We start from the raw sequence: 12,323 nt of genomic DNA, 5'->3' as shown, positions 1-12,323 counted from the left end.
AAAAGGTAGCAATCTGTTTTTTGGTTTTTTTTTGTTTTGTTTTGTTTTTATCTCTAATAGAAGAATTGCTGGCAAGCACTTTAACCACTATGACTTAAACCATTGTGGAATTTCAATTATGAAATAATTTTAGTGACATCAGATGAAAATTCTCCAATAACCAACATCCCCCCCCCGCCCCCCACCCCCCAAAAAACAGGACAGAAGGGATACAGTTCAATTCTGAATAGGACCATCCCATTCATCTCACCAGATTGATCAGCCTTCTCATCGCATGTTCATGAGAGCAAACGCATTCACAGGGATCGAATCCACCTTCTGCCATGATTTCCCAGTTTGATTTAACTTGACTGTTTAAATCTAGGAGGAAGGAAAAAATGTTGTAAGACTACTGTTCAGTTATTCTTTCCCTTAAGCTATGAAAAATTCTTAATATAACAGGTCTCTTAACTAATAGTTCTCTTAAACTAAGGATAGTTCATATTTATTATAAACTATGTAATTTATGAATCCACACAAATGGTTGCCTACCTGTTCTGCCATCAGACTAATTTCCTACAAATGTGAATGTCTTCTGATGTTCTATACTGGGCCCTCCTGTGAAACAGATGATGCTAGAGTTCTACTCTGCTTAATAATTTAATTCTTTGTTAGCTATAGTACTGCTATAGAATAAATGTTTGTGCCCCTGCTAAAATTGATATTGTTAAAAAGGAGACAGCAGAAGTGAAATAAATCAGTCAGAGAAGATATCATATGTTTTCACTCATAATTGGGATTTCAGAAACTTAACAGAAGACCATGGTGGGGAAGGGAAGGAAAAAAGAGTTACAAACAGAGAGGAAGGCAAACCATAAGAGACTCAAATACAGAGAACAAACTGAGTGAGGGTTGATGGGGTAAATGAGCGATGGGCATTGAGGGCACTTGCTGGGATGAGCACTTGGTGTTGTATGTGAGTGATGAATCACAGGAATCTACTCCTGAAGCCAAGAGCACACTGTATATTAGCTAACCTGACAATAAATTATATAAAAATAAATAAAAATTAAAAAAAAATAAAAAGGAGATACCAGGCAACAAAATGGAGTCACTTGTGCTAAACTCCATGTCAGCAAGCCAAGTCCTAATAACCTATCTAATTGCAGTTTCAACCTCCCCCTACCCCGTCAAGAATGGTAACCTTTAGCCAGTCAACATGGAATTATCTCACTAGTCAGCACTAGTGAGATAATCCATCCACAAACCCCTTCCATTCCTTGTTGGAAGGTGACCTTGCCTAAAACAATGCATTCTTTGCTAATAATTTCCCTTCTCCACCCCCTTTCTGCCTTTAAAAACCTTTCCTTTTAGGGGCGCCTGGGTGGCTCAGTCGGTTGAGCGTCCGACTTCGCTCAGGTCACGATCTCACGGTCCGTGAGTTCGAGCCCCGCATCAGGCTCTGTGCTGACAGCTCAGAGCCTGGAGCCTGCTTCAGATTCTGTGTCTCCCTCTCTCTCTGACCCTCCCCCTGTTCATGCTCTGTCTCTCTCTGTCTCAAAAATAAATAAATGTTAAAAAAAAATAATAAAGTTAATTATTAAAAAAAACAAAAAACAAAAAAAACCTTTCCTTTTATACAGCTTGGTGGAGCTCCTTGCTATTTGTTACATGGGACACTGCTCAACTCATGAATTGTTGAATAAAGCCAAATCTTTACATTTACTCAGTTTAATTTTTGTTACTTAAAGAATGTGGTGAAGGCAGCAGGACTAAAGGAGACTTCTGACATCTTTGGGGACAACAAGAAACATAGGTGTGGTACCCCATGAAATATTCGAGTTTACTTTCTTTCTAGCCATTTCTGAGGGCCATCACGGAGTTCTTGTCAGTTCTGAGCTCCGTACTCTTTGCTGAGCTCTTAAGCTAACTGGCTTTCCAGTCCGGTCAGCTTGAGCTGGCACACAGTTCCATCTGAAACCTGAGTCCCTACCTCTTGGCTCAGTCCACAATGTTTGGAATACCCTTCCAGTTCTAGTCTATAGTCTCCACTTACTGGGATTTGGTGGTTTAGTCTTTTCCCCAGTTCCAATCCACAGTCCCCATTTTACTGGAGTCTGCTGGTTTAATCCATGCTAGGAATCAGTGATGGTACATAAAGCCTTCTCTTGGCCAGTCTACAGTAACATGTTATGGTTGCTGCTGCTATGTTAGGGTGCACATGTTTGTCTTATTTTGTATAGATAAGGGCTATAACTAACAGGAATCACATAAAAAAAAAAAGCCACAAAAATTGGTGGTGGGCACTGGCACAATACTTCAGAGCTGTTAGTGTATTCATTACCTAACTCAAAGACTCTGACATCAAGTTGGTCACAGAACAGGTTAGGCTGACTCTAGGTCACCTGCCAAACTCAAGAAAACTTCTGTGCAATGATGTATACCGTACAATTCCCAACCCAGAGGCACATCCCTTTTAGGTATTAGCTCAGCTCTGAGAAACCTAAACTTGGCTTATGGGATCCTTAAACTCTAAACAGTCAAGCATATTTCCTTCCGGCACCTGTTCTTATTTTATGCCTAAGAACTATGGTCCAGAAGACACAAATATTAATAGAAGTGGCAAAATTTTGCGAAGATTTTTTGTGTCCTGAGAACTTGGCTTGGTAACCATCAGATTGGCAGCCCCAAAATATGGCCAGACATAAATGTGGGTTACACCCCATTTGTGACTAGATATGGCTGCACAGAAAAGGCGAGTTAAATTCTAATTGTGGCTAGGGTCCTACCAAACTGCTACCAGTCGTCAGAGGAATTACAACCTAGAATTACAATGGCCATTATGAGAAATGTTCCAATTAGATAAGAGCATTTAACAAGTGCCCTTAAAAGCAAGGGCTTCCAAATCAAACAGAATGGGATACTATTTTAAGTGGTATGCAGGAGACTCCAAAAGGCTTCAAAATTCCAAACTAGCTTCATTAAAAGATTTGTTATAAAAGGCTAGTGAAAAATTAAAGATGTAAAAAGTACTTAAAAGCAAAAAAACTGATATAACTCTTACTGTTTTCCTCTATCCTCCTTTATTTGAATATTCATTCTAGTACTCCTCTGAGTTGCCTTTATGGACCATAAACAAAAGTCTGCCAAGTTAATGACCTTTCAGTCATTCCCATACCTGACCTCAAAGGAGGGCTCCTCTCAAATGGGACTCTAAGAGATTTTCTGGCAAAATGCTACATTATTCTCTTAAATAGCCAAAGAAAAACTAACATTAAAAATAAAAAATCTTGCCAAATTCTGGTAAAAAACGGAACTACAGATGGGATCCTGGAAAAACTGGAAGAAGCTGGCTAAGGATGAACATTCTTATTAGAGTCAGCACTCTGAGATCTGTCTGTAGTACCCAATAAAGAAAGGAAAATAAGTTACCTTTTGCACTTTCATTGGGAATCCCTCCCATATATCCAAGGGGGAGTTACTCAATATGGCAAGAAATGTTTGCTGTTTGTCCCAGATGAAAACTGACAAGACACCTAAAAGAATTTTTAAGTAGCTCTGTGACTGGAAATAGGCTAGATTGAAAGCTGACATACAGAGCCTGTTAAGAATGTTTTTTTAGGCCTCCTCCCCTAAGCTAAAATAAAATTAGGTACCCAGAAGGAAAGGAAAAATCTTTTAAAGTCTTTGTAAAAGTCTTTACTAAAAAAAAAAAAAAAAAAAAAAAGTGTAATTAGATGGGTGGATCAACCTATGATGTCACTCGAATTGCAACCTCATTCTTTGAGGAATTGAAAGCAATTGTCTACATCTTACATATCTTAGCAAAATTAGAAATGCAGCTCTAGAGGCAATTCAATGTTCACCTATTCCTTTTACTAATTCTAAAACCTCCTTGTTTAGCTCCTATATATTTATTTATCTCTTATTTACCAAAGTCCTCAGGGGAACCTGAATTCTTCTGCCATGCCTTTAAGGTGTAAATATAGGGGCGCCTGGGTGGCTCAGTAGGTTAAGCATCCGACTTCCGGTCAGGTCATAATCTCAAGGTTTGTGGGCTCAAGTCCTGCATCAGGCTCTGTGCTGACAGCTTGGAACCTGGAGCCTGTCTTGGATTTTATGTCTCCCTCTCTCTCTGCCCTTCCCCCACTCATACTCTATCTCTCTCAAAAACAAACATTAGGGGCGCCTGGGTGGCGCAGTCGGTTGAGCGTCCGACTTCAGCCAGGTCACGATCTCGCGGTCCGTGAGTTCGAGCCCCGCGTCAGGCTCTGGGCTGATGGCTCAGAGCCCGGAGCCTGTTTCCGATTCTGTGTCTCCCTCTCTCTCTGCCCCTCCCCCGTTCATGCTCTGTCTCTCTCTGTTCCAAAAATAAATAAATGTTGAAAAAAAAAATTAAAAAAAAAAAAAAACAAACATTAAAAATTCTTTTTCAAAGATGTAAATGTACATACATTTTTATTTTTTTTTTTTTTTTTTTTTTTTTTTTTTTTTTTTTTTTTTAAATTTTTTTTGTTAACGTTTATTCATTTTTTTGGGACAGAGAGAGACAGAGCATGAACGGGGGAGGGGCAGAGAGAGAGGGAGACACAGAATCAGAAACAGGCTCCAGGCTCTGAGCCGTCAGCCCAGAGCCCGACGCGGGGCTCGAACTCACGGACCGCGAGATCGTGACCTGGCTGAAGTCGGACGCTTAACCGACTGCGCCACCCAGGCGCCCCTGTACATACATTTTTAAATAAGAACTGTTTAAAGACAGTTTTTATTTTTATTTTACTTTGAGAGAGAGACCATGTGGGCAAGTAGGGAAGAGGGAGAGGGAAAGAGAGAATCCCAAGCAGGTTCTGCACTGTTAGCACAAAGCCCCCAATGTAGAGCTTACTTTAAAAAACAAAAACAAAAACAAAAACAAAAACAAAAACAAAAACAAAAACAAAACACAGGGGTGCCTGGGTGACTCGGTTAAGCGTTGGACTCAATTTCAGCTTAGGGCATGATCCCATGGTTGGTGGGTTTGAGCCCAGCATCAGGCTCTGTGCTGACAATGCAGAACATGCTTGGGATTCTCTCTCTCTCTGCCCCTCGCCTGTTAGAGCTCTCTCTCTCAAAAATAAAAACATTAAAAAATTAAAAAAACAAAAACAAAAAACAGCTCTGTTTAACTGGCTTAAAAATAAGTGCTTATGGGGGCGCCTGGGTGGCTCAGTCAGTTAAGTGTATGACTCGGTTTCAGCTCAGGTCACAATCTCACAGCTTTGTGGGTTCAAGCCCCACATTGGGCTCAGTGCTGGCAATACAGAGCCTGCTTGGGATTCTCTCTCTCCCTCTCTAGCTGCCCTTCCCCCACTCGTGCTGTCTCTGTCTCTCTCAAAATAAATAAATAAAATAAACAAAAAAAATTTTAAAAAGTAAGTGCTTATGAAGTACTTGTAAATCTCAGAAATATAATAGAAGTGAACCCAAGTGTTTTTCAAGTTCACATGATCTAGGTCAATTTTCAATATAAAAGCTAGTTAAAGTGTGTTGGTTTAATTTAAAGCAGACATGTCCTTAGAGTTATCAGGCTAAATACAAACTTTTACTCTGCCTGAGTTTACTAGTCAAATAAGTTCATTTTATCTCTCACAAAATTTGTCAGCTAAAAAAACACCTTGGGGCAATGGCTGGTCTTGTCTAAGGTCTAATGGCTTTTGTGGGTAATCTAAACATAATGGTTAAAAACAATCAAATAGATGTTAAATAGAATAAAAAGTTTTAGGTAAATTTTAGTTTCTCCCAAATCTTTTGGTAACCCGAAACCTTAAAATTTTATTAAGTTAGATGATAATTTAAGTTAAATTCATTAAATATCCAGATCATTTCCAAATAAGATAAAATACTGAAACACTAATTACTGAACATAGGTTTATCAATTTTTTGGTTTCATTTTACAGAGGAACTAAAGATATTTGGGGAAAGCATGTTTCTAGAAATTATAAAAGTACTTATTTAAAAAAAATTTTTTTATAGAGAGGGAACGTGCACACACACACACACACACACACATGTGTGCCCAAGTGAGGGAAGGGCAAGGGGCAAAGGAGCAACAGAATTTCAAGCAGGCTCTGCACCCAGTGCAGAGCCCAATGCTGGGTTTGATCTCACAACCATGAGATCATCACCTGAGCCAAAATGAAGAGTCAGACACTTAACCGACTGAACCACTCAGACACCCCTAAAAAGTATTTAAAGTCTGCCAAGCCACAGGATGTTAATGCAAATGACAGTTCACAACTGTTTACTTTTTTATTTTCACTAGAAACTAAGATTTCTAAAGGTTAAAAACTTTAATATGTGTAATTAAGCTGTAAGAAATAATAAGGGAAACCTCTCCATATTCAAGGAAAGTCAGATGTGTGTTTTCAGTTAAAAGTGGACTGGATCCTGAATTCCAGGTTCCCTCAAATATTTGGCTATGACACATCAAGCTAATGTTCCCAGTTTTCTCCCACTCTTCTGATTTGGAATCATTAAAGAATAAAGACTGTCCTTAAATCTCCTTGAAAGGTCCTCCTCACTACCCAGATGATAGGGACATGAACCTTAGATACACATTTCAAAGCTGACAAACTGCACCTGACATCTGGTCCTGCACAAACACTGGGGGCCTCTACATCAAATTGACTAGGAAGATTAGCTAACAGCAAGATGCTTCCTCCCAAGACACTGGATCAAGACTTTAACTAAACATGAATACTAAATACTTTAAACATGAAACCCTTTCTTCTTCACTTTCTTTTCTTTACTCTGGCACTGGCCTGGAAAGATAATACTACCACCTCCCAGGCCACTGCTAAGGCCAGTGAAATTTAGAACTTTTTATTTCAGGCTAGGAGAAAACCTAACTGACCCCTGACTATGACGAGCAAACACAATTCTTGTGAATGAATCTATTAACAATACTGCCTGAACAGGAATGGTTTGTGCCCTCACAGGGTTTGTCTTTGTCTGCAGTGGTTATCATTCTCCTTGGGCCTATAAATGCTTAGACAGTTGGTGCAGATTCAGGCAAGACCTCTTTGGTTACCAAAGTGTGCTCCTTTTGGTCAACTCTTCTGAGTTTACATTGTCAAGTTAGAAAAGACCTATCAGGAGGCTTTCAGGATTCAAGATTCACTATCTTTGGCAGGGCCCTACTTCCATGGTTAGGAGTAAATGTAAATGAGGCTATGATTAGAAACTTTTCCTTAACTCTTGAAAGTATTGTAAAATCTACAATAGCTATCCAACAAAAACCCTTAGACTGTCTGGCCACAGTTGTTTTTGATAACAGAATAGCCCTTGTTCATCTTTTAGCTGAGCAAGGAGGTATCCGTGCTATGGCCACTACTACCTGCTACACCTGGATTAACATTTCTGAGAAAGTGAAAACTTCAGTTACATAAGATCACTGAGCAAACCACTTGGCTTAAAAAGATGAGCTCCTGGGGGCACCTGGGTGGCGCAGTCGGTTAAGCGTCCGACTTCAGCCAGGTCACGATCTCGCGGTCCGTGAGTTCGAGCCCCGCGTCAGGCTCTGGGCTGATGGCTCGGAGCCTGGAGCCTGTTTCCGATTCTGTGTCTCCCTCTCTCTCTGCCCCTCCCCCGTTCATGCTCTGTCTCTGTCCCTAAAAAAAAAAAAAAAGAAAAAAACGTTGGAAAAAAAAAAAAAGATGAGCTCCTTGGAATGCCTGGGTAGCTCAATCGGTTGAGTGTCCAACTCTTGATTTCAGCTCAGGTCATAGTGAGTTCGAGCCCCACATTGGCTCTCTGCTGTCAGTGCAGAGCCTGCTTCAGATCCTCTGCCCCCGCTCTCTGCCCCTCCCCCGCTTTCTCTCTCTCTCTCTCTCTCTCTCTTTAAAAAGGTAACCTCCTTCAACAGGGTCTTTCTTTGACTTGACTTACTTGATTTTCATTGGTTTTGGTCTTGGGGATCATAGCTCTGAAGTGCACTCCAAACTTTGGGAAATTATCTTCTTTCTAATAATCATAATAATCTCTCTGCCACATTGTATTCTCTCAAAATACATGCATGTTCCTAGCTACTAGCTACCATGCAAATAATCTCCCTAAGATGAGAATATCAGAAAAGGAACAAAGAGAATGACTGACTTAAAAACTGTTAACCTGGAGGGTGCCTGTCTGGCTCAGTTGATAGGATGACTCTTGCTCTCGAGATTATGAGTTCAAGTGTCACATTGGGTGTAGAGATTACTTAAAAATAAATTCTTTAAAAACCAAAACTGTGAGCCTGAAGTTGTGGCCTATTACAGAGACTAAGCAGAAAAGAAAAAAAGGTAACAACCTATGAATATCCCAAATAAAAAACGTACAAAATCGGTGAGAACTTCAGAGCTGAGAGTGGAACTAATGTCTTAAATTGTGATCACATCTCTCAGTTAAGCTGAGAGTCTCATCAAAAGGGGTGAATTGTTAAAAAGGAGACAGCAAGTCAAAATGGAGTCCCTTGTGCTAAATTCCGTATCAGGAAACCAAGACTTAATATACAACCTGACTGAAGTTTTGACCCCCCAGGAATGCAACTTTTAACCAGTCAACATAGAATTTCCTAGTCAGCACTAGTAAGATAATCTTCCTGATAGACCCTTCCATTCCCCTTAGGAGGCTGACCTTGCCTAAAACAATGCATTCTTTGCTAATAATTTCCTTTTCTACCCCCTTTCTATCTTTAAGAACCTTTCTTTTTCTAAAGCTCAGCAGAGCTCCTTTCTATTTGCTAAACAGGATGCTGCCCAATTCATGAATTGTTGGATAAAGCTAATTTTATCTTTAAATTTACTCAATTGAGTTTTTGTTATTTAACAATATGTTGAGGCCTTAATAGCCAATTTGATGGTATTTGGAGACAGGACCTTTGGGAGTAATTAGGTCATGAGAGTGGATCTTTATGAATGGATTTAGTGTCTCTAAGAAGAGATGTGAGAATGATCTCTCTCTGTATATCATGTGAAGAACACATAAACCAGGAAGAGGGGGTGCCTGGGTGGTTAAGCAGGTTGAGCATCAGACTCTTGATTTTGGCTCAGGTCATGATCCCAGGGTCATGGAATCAAGCCCCACATCAGGCTCCTCACTGAGTATGGAGCCTGCTTGGGACTCTCTCTCTCTCTCCCCCCCTCTACCCATCTCCCCTGCTCGCTCGCTCTCTCTCTCTCACAAATAAAAAAAAATAAAGTAAAAAATAAAATAAAAATAAATTTTTTAAGATGAGTCCAAAAAAAAAAAAAAAAAAAAAAGGAAGAGGGCCCTCACCAAACTCTGAATCTGCCTGCACCTTAATCATGCACCTACCAGACTCCAGAACTATGACAAATAAATGTTTGTTGTCTAAGCCACTCATTCTCTGGTATTTTGCTGTAACAGCCCAAACTAACAAAGAGAATTTTGCAGCCTCTATCCTACCAAGAAAGCTCTCTGAAGGAAAAAAAAATATGTTATCTAAAATGATACCAATGTGGCAGGCGGGGGGGAGAAGGGTGCATGAAGTAACTGGACAAAAGCAAGGAAATAACTAGGAAGATTTGAAAAATAACAGTAACAAGTGAGAGGCCAAGATGGCTAACTAATATTTAAAAGAATTTTTTTTAATGTATATTTTTGAGAGAGAGAGAGGGAGGGAGAGAGAGAGAGGGAGACACAGGATCTGAAGCAGGCTCCAGGCTCTGAGCTGTCAACATAGAGCCTAACATGGGGTTCAAACTCACGAACCATGAGATCATGACCTGAGATGAAGTCAGACACTTAGTTGAATGAGCCACCCAGGTGCTCCATGGCCAACTAATATTTAAGATTTAAGATCAACGGAACAATTCATAAATTAACTAAAGGGAACTTCATTCAATCAAAAAACATTTAATACCTATATTAGGCATTAGAAATATAAAAATGAGGGGGGTGGCTGGGTGGTTCAGTTGGTTGAGCGTCAGACTCTTGATTTTGGCTCAGGTCGTAATTTCATGGTTCATGAGTTCAAGCCCCATGTCAAGCTCTGTGCGTTGACAGTGTGGAGCCTGCTTGGGATTCTCTCTCTGCCACTCCCCCTCTCTCTCAAAATAAATAAACTTAAAAAATATATATATAAAAATGAGCAAAATCTGATACAGTTCTTCCCTAACAGTGTTCACATTCTAATATCAAGACAGATAATTACCTAAATATTTTTAAAATTATAAATACAAACTTGTAAATGCTATAAAAGATAAATGGACCAAGGGGTACTGAGATGGCTCAGTTGGTTAAGTGTCCAACTCTTGATTTCAGCTCAGGTCATGATCTCATGGTTTCATGAGTTCAAGCCCCACGTTGGACTCTGTACTGATGGTGCAGAGCCTGCTTGGGATCTTCCCTCTCTCTCTGCCCCTCTCCCACTCTCACTCATGCTCTCTCAAAATAAATAAACTTAAAAAAAAAAAAAGATAAATGGACCAAAAGACTGAAAACACAAACCACAAAATGAGAGAAACTATTTGCCTATCACATATCTGATAAGAGTTTAATATCCAGAATATATGAAGAATCCCTCTAACACAAGAAAAAACCCCACAATTTTTACATGGGCAAAAGACTTGAATAGACATTTCTCTAAAGATATATAAATGACCCATAAGCATATGAAAAAATGTTCAATGCCATTAATCATTAGGGAAATATAAATCAAAATCATGAGATACCGCTTCACACCTATTAGGATGACTATCATAAAAAGATAAGGGGCGCCTCAGTGGCTCAGTCGGTTGTGTCAGACTCTTGATTTTGGCTCACAGTTCCTGAGTTTGAGCCCCACATGAGGCCCCGGGCTCACAACACGGAGCCTGCTTGAAATCCTCTCTTTCCCTCTATCTCTGCCCCTCCCCTACTAATGCCCACGTGCTCTTTCTCAAAAAATAATAAACAAAAAAAAAAGTCATGTGAAGAAATTAGAAAGAACCCTTTTGTATTGCCCATGGGAACATAAAATGGTATAGCCTCTCTAGAAAACAGTTTGGTGGTTCCTCAAAAAGTTAAACATAGAATTATCAATGTCCCACCAATTCCACTTCTAGGTATATACCCTAAAGATTTGAAAATGGACTCAAACAGATAGTTGTATGCTAAATATGCATCACAGCATTATTCATGATAGCCAAAAAGTGAAACAACCCACAAGTCCATCAACTGATAAATGGACAAACAAAATGTGGTATATGCACACAATGAAATAATATTCAGCCATAAAAAAGAATGGAGTTCTGATATACCATGAAACATTATGCTAAGTGAAATAAGTCAGACACAAAAGGACAAATATTGTAGGATTCTACTTACATGAAATATCTAGAATAAGAAAATTCATACAGAAAGTAGAATGGTAATTTCAAGGGGCTGGGGAAGAAGGGATTGGAGAGTCATTGCTTAACAAGTACAGAGTTTCTGTTTGGGATGATAGAAAAGTTTTGGCAATACATAGTGGTGATAATTGTACAACACTGTGAGGGTAATTAATGCAACTGAACTATAAACTTGAAAGAATGGTTAAAATGGCAAAAGTTGTTATATTTGTTTTACTAAAATTTAAAAAAGAAAAAAACATTCTAGTTGTCCAGGACTAGAGTGAGGGCTTGAGGAGAAATGAGGACTGACTGCTAAATGGTACTGGCCTTCTTCTGGGGTAAAGATAATGTTCTAAAATTGATTATGGTGATGGTCACATAACTTCATGAATATACTAAAAGCCACTGCATTTTACTTACACTTTAACTGTTTCATTGTACGGTGTGTGAATTACGTCTCAATAAAGTTGTTATTCAAAAAAAAAAAAAAAAGGGCACCTAAATGGTGCCTAGACAGCACATACAGGTTCTAAACTTATCTAATCAGGGAAGAATTTATCAAGAAGCTAACTTTAGGGGGCGCTTGGGTGGCTCAGTTGGTTAAGCGTCTGACCCCTGGTTTAGGCTCAGATCATGATCTCAGGGTTTAAGAGTTCGAGCCCCACATACAGAGCCTGTTTGGGATTCTCCCTCCCTCGCTCCTCTCTCTGACCCTCCCATGCACGCTCTCTCTCTCAAAATAAATAAATAAATTTTTTAAAAAAGTTAACTTTGAGTTTAAAATGGAAGAATGCACTGGAATACAATAGGGCAAGAAAGAAGGTGTGAGGACAGAGGTCCAGAAGGCATTCCAGACACAGAGGGAAAAGCTGGGTAAAGACCCTGGAGTAAGAGTATGACATAGTGGAAGAACTCAAAGAAAGCCACAATGTGCTGGCATCCAGAGAGCAAGAGTAGCCTGAAATGAGACCAGAGAGGTCAAGAGATGGGCCACAC

The 12,323-nt window shown here is 39.6% G+C and overlaps 1 protein-coding gene across 1 annotated transcript in view; it reads right to left on the bottom strand.

Moving 5' to 3' along the window:
* SMIM14 (small integral membrane protein 14) overlaps positions 1-12,323 on the bottom strand; it is an 81,828-nt gene that overhangs the window by 44,095 nt on the left and 25,410 nt on the right. The window contains exon 2 of the mRNA XM_025921346.2: positions 251-360. Coding sequence (XP_025777131.1) covers positions 251-325 — 75 coding nt within the window. The 5' untranslated portion in view covers positions 326-360. The remainder of the gene's footprint in view (positions 1-250; positions 361-12,323) is intronic.

Source organism: Puma concolor, chromosome B1 (genome assembly GCF_028749965.1).
Source record: "Puma concolor isolate L17-30 chromosome B1, mPumCon1.1.hap2, whole genome shotgun sequence".
NCBI classification, from domain to species: domain Eukaryota; kingdom Metazoa; phylum Chordata; class Mammalia; order Carnivora; family Felidae; genus Puma; species Puma concolor.
This window is presented reverse-complemented; position numbering and strand designations above follow the sequence as displayed.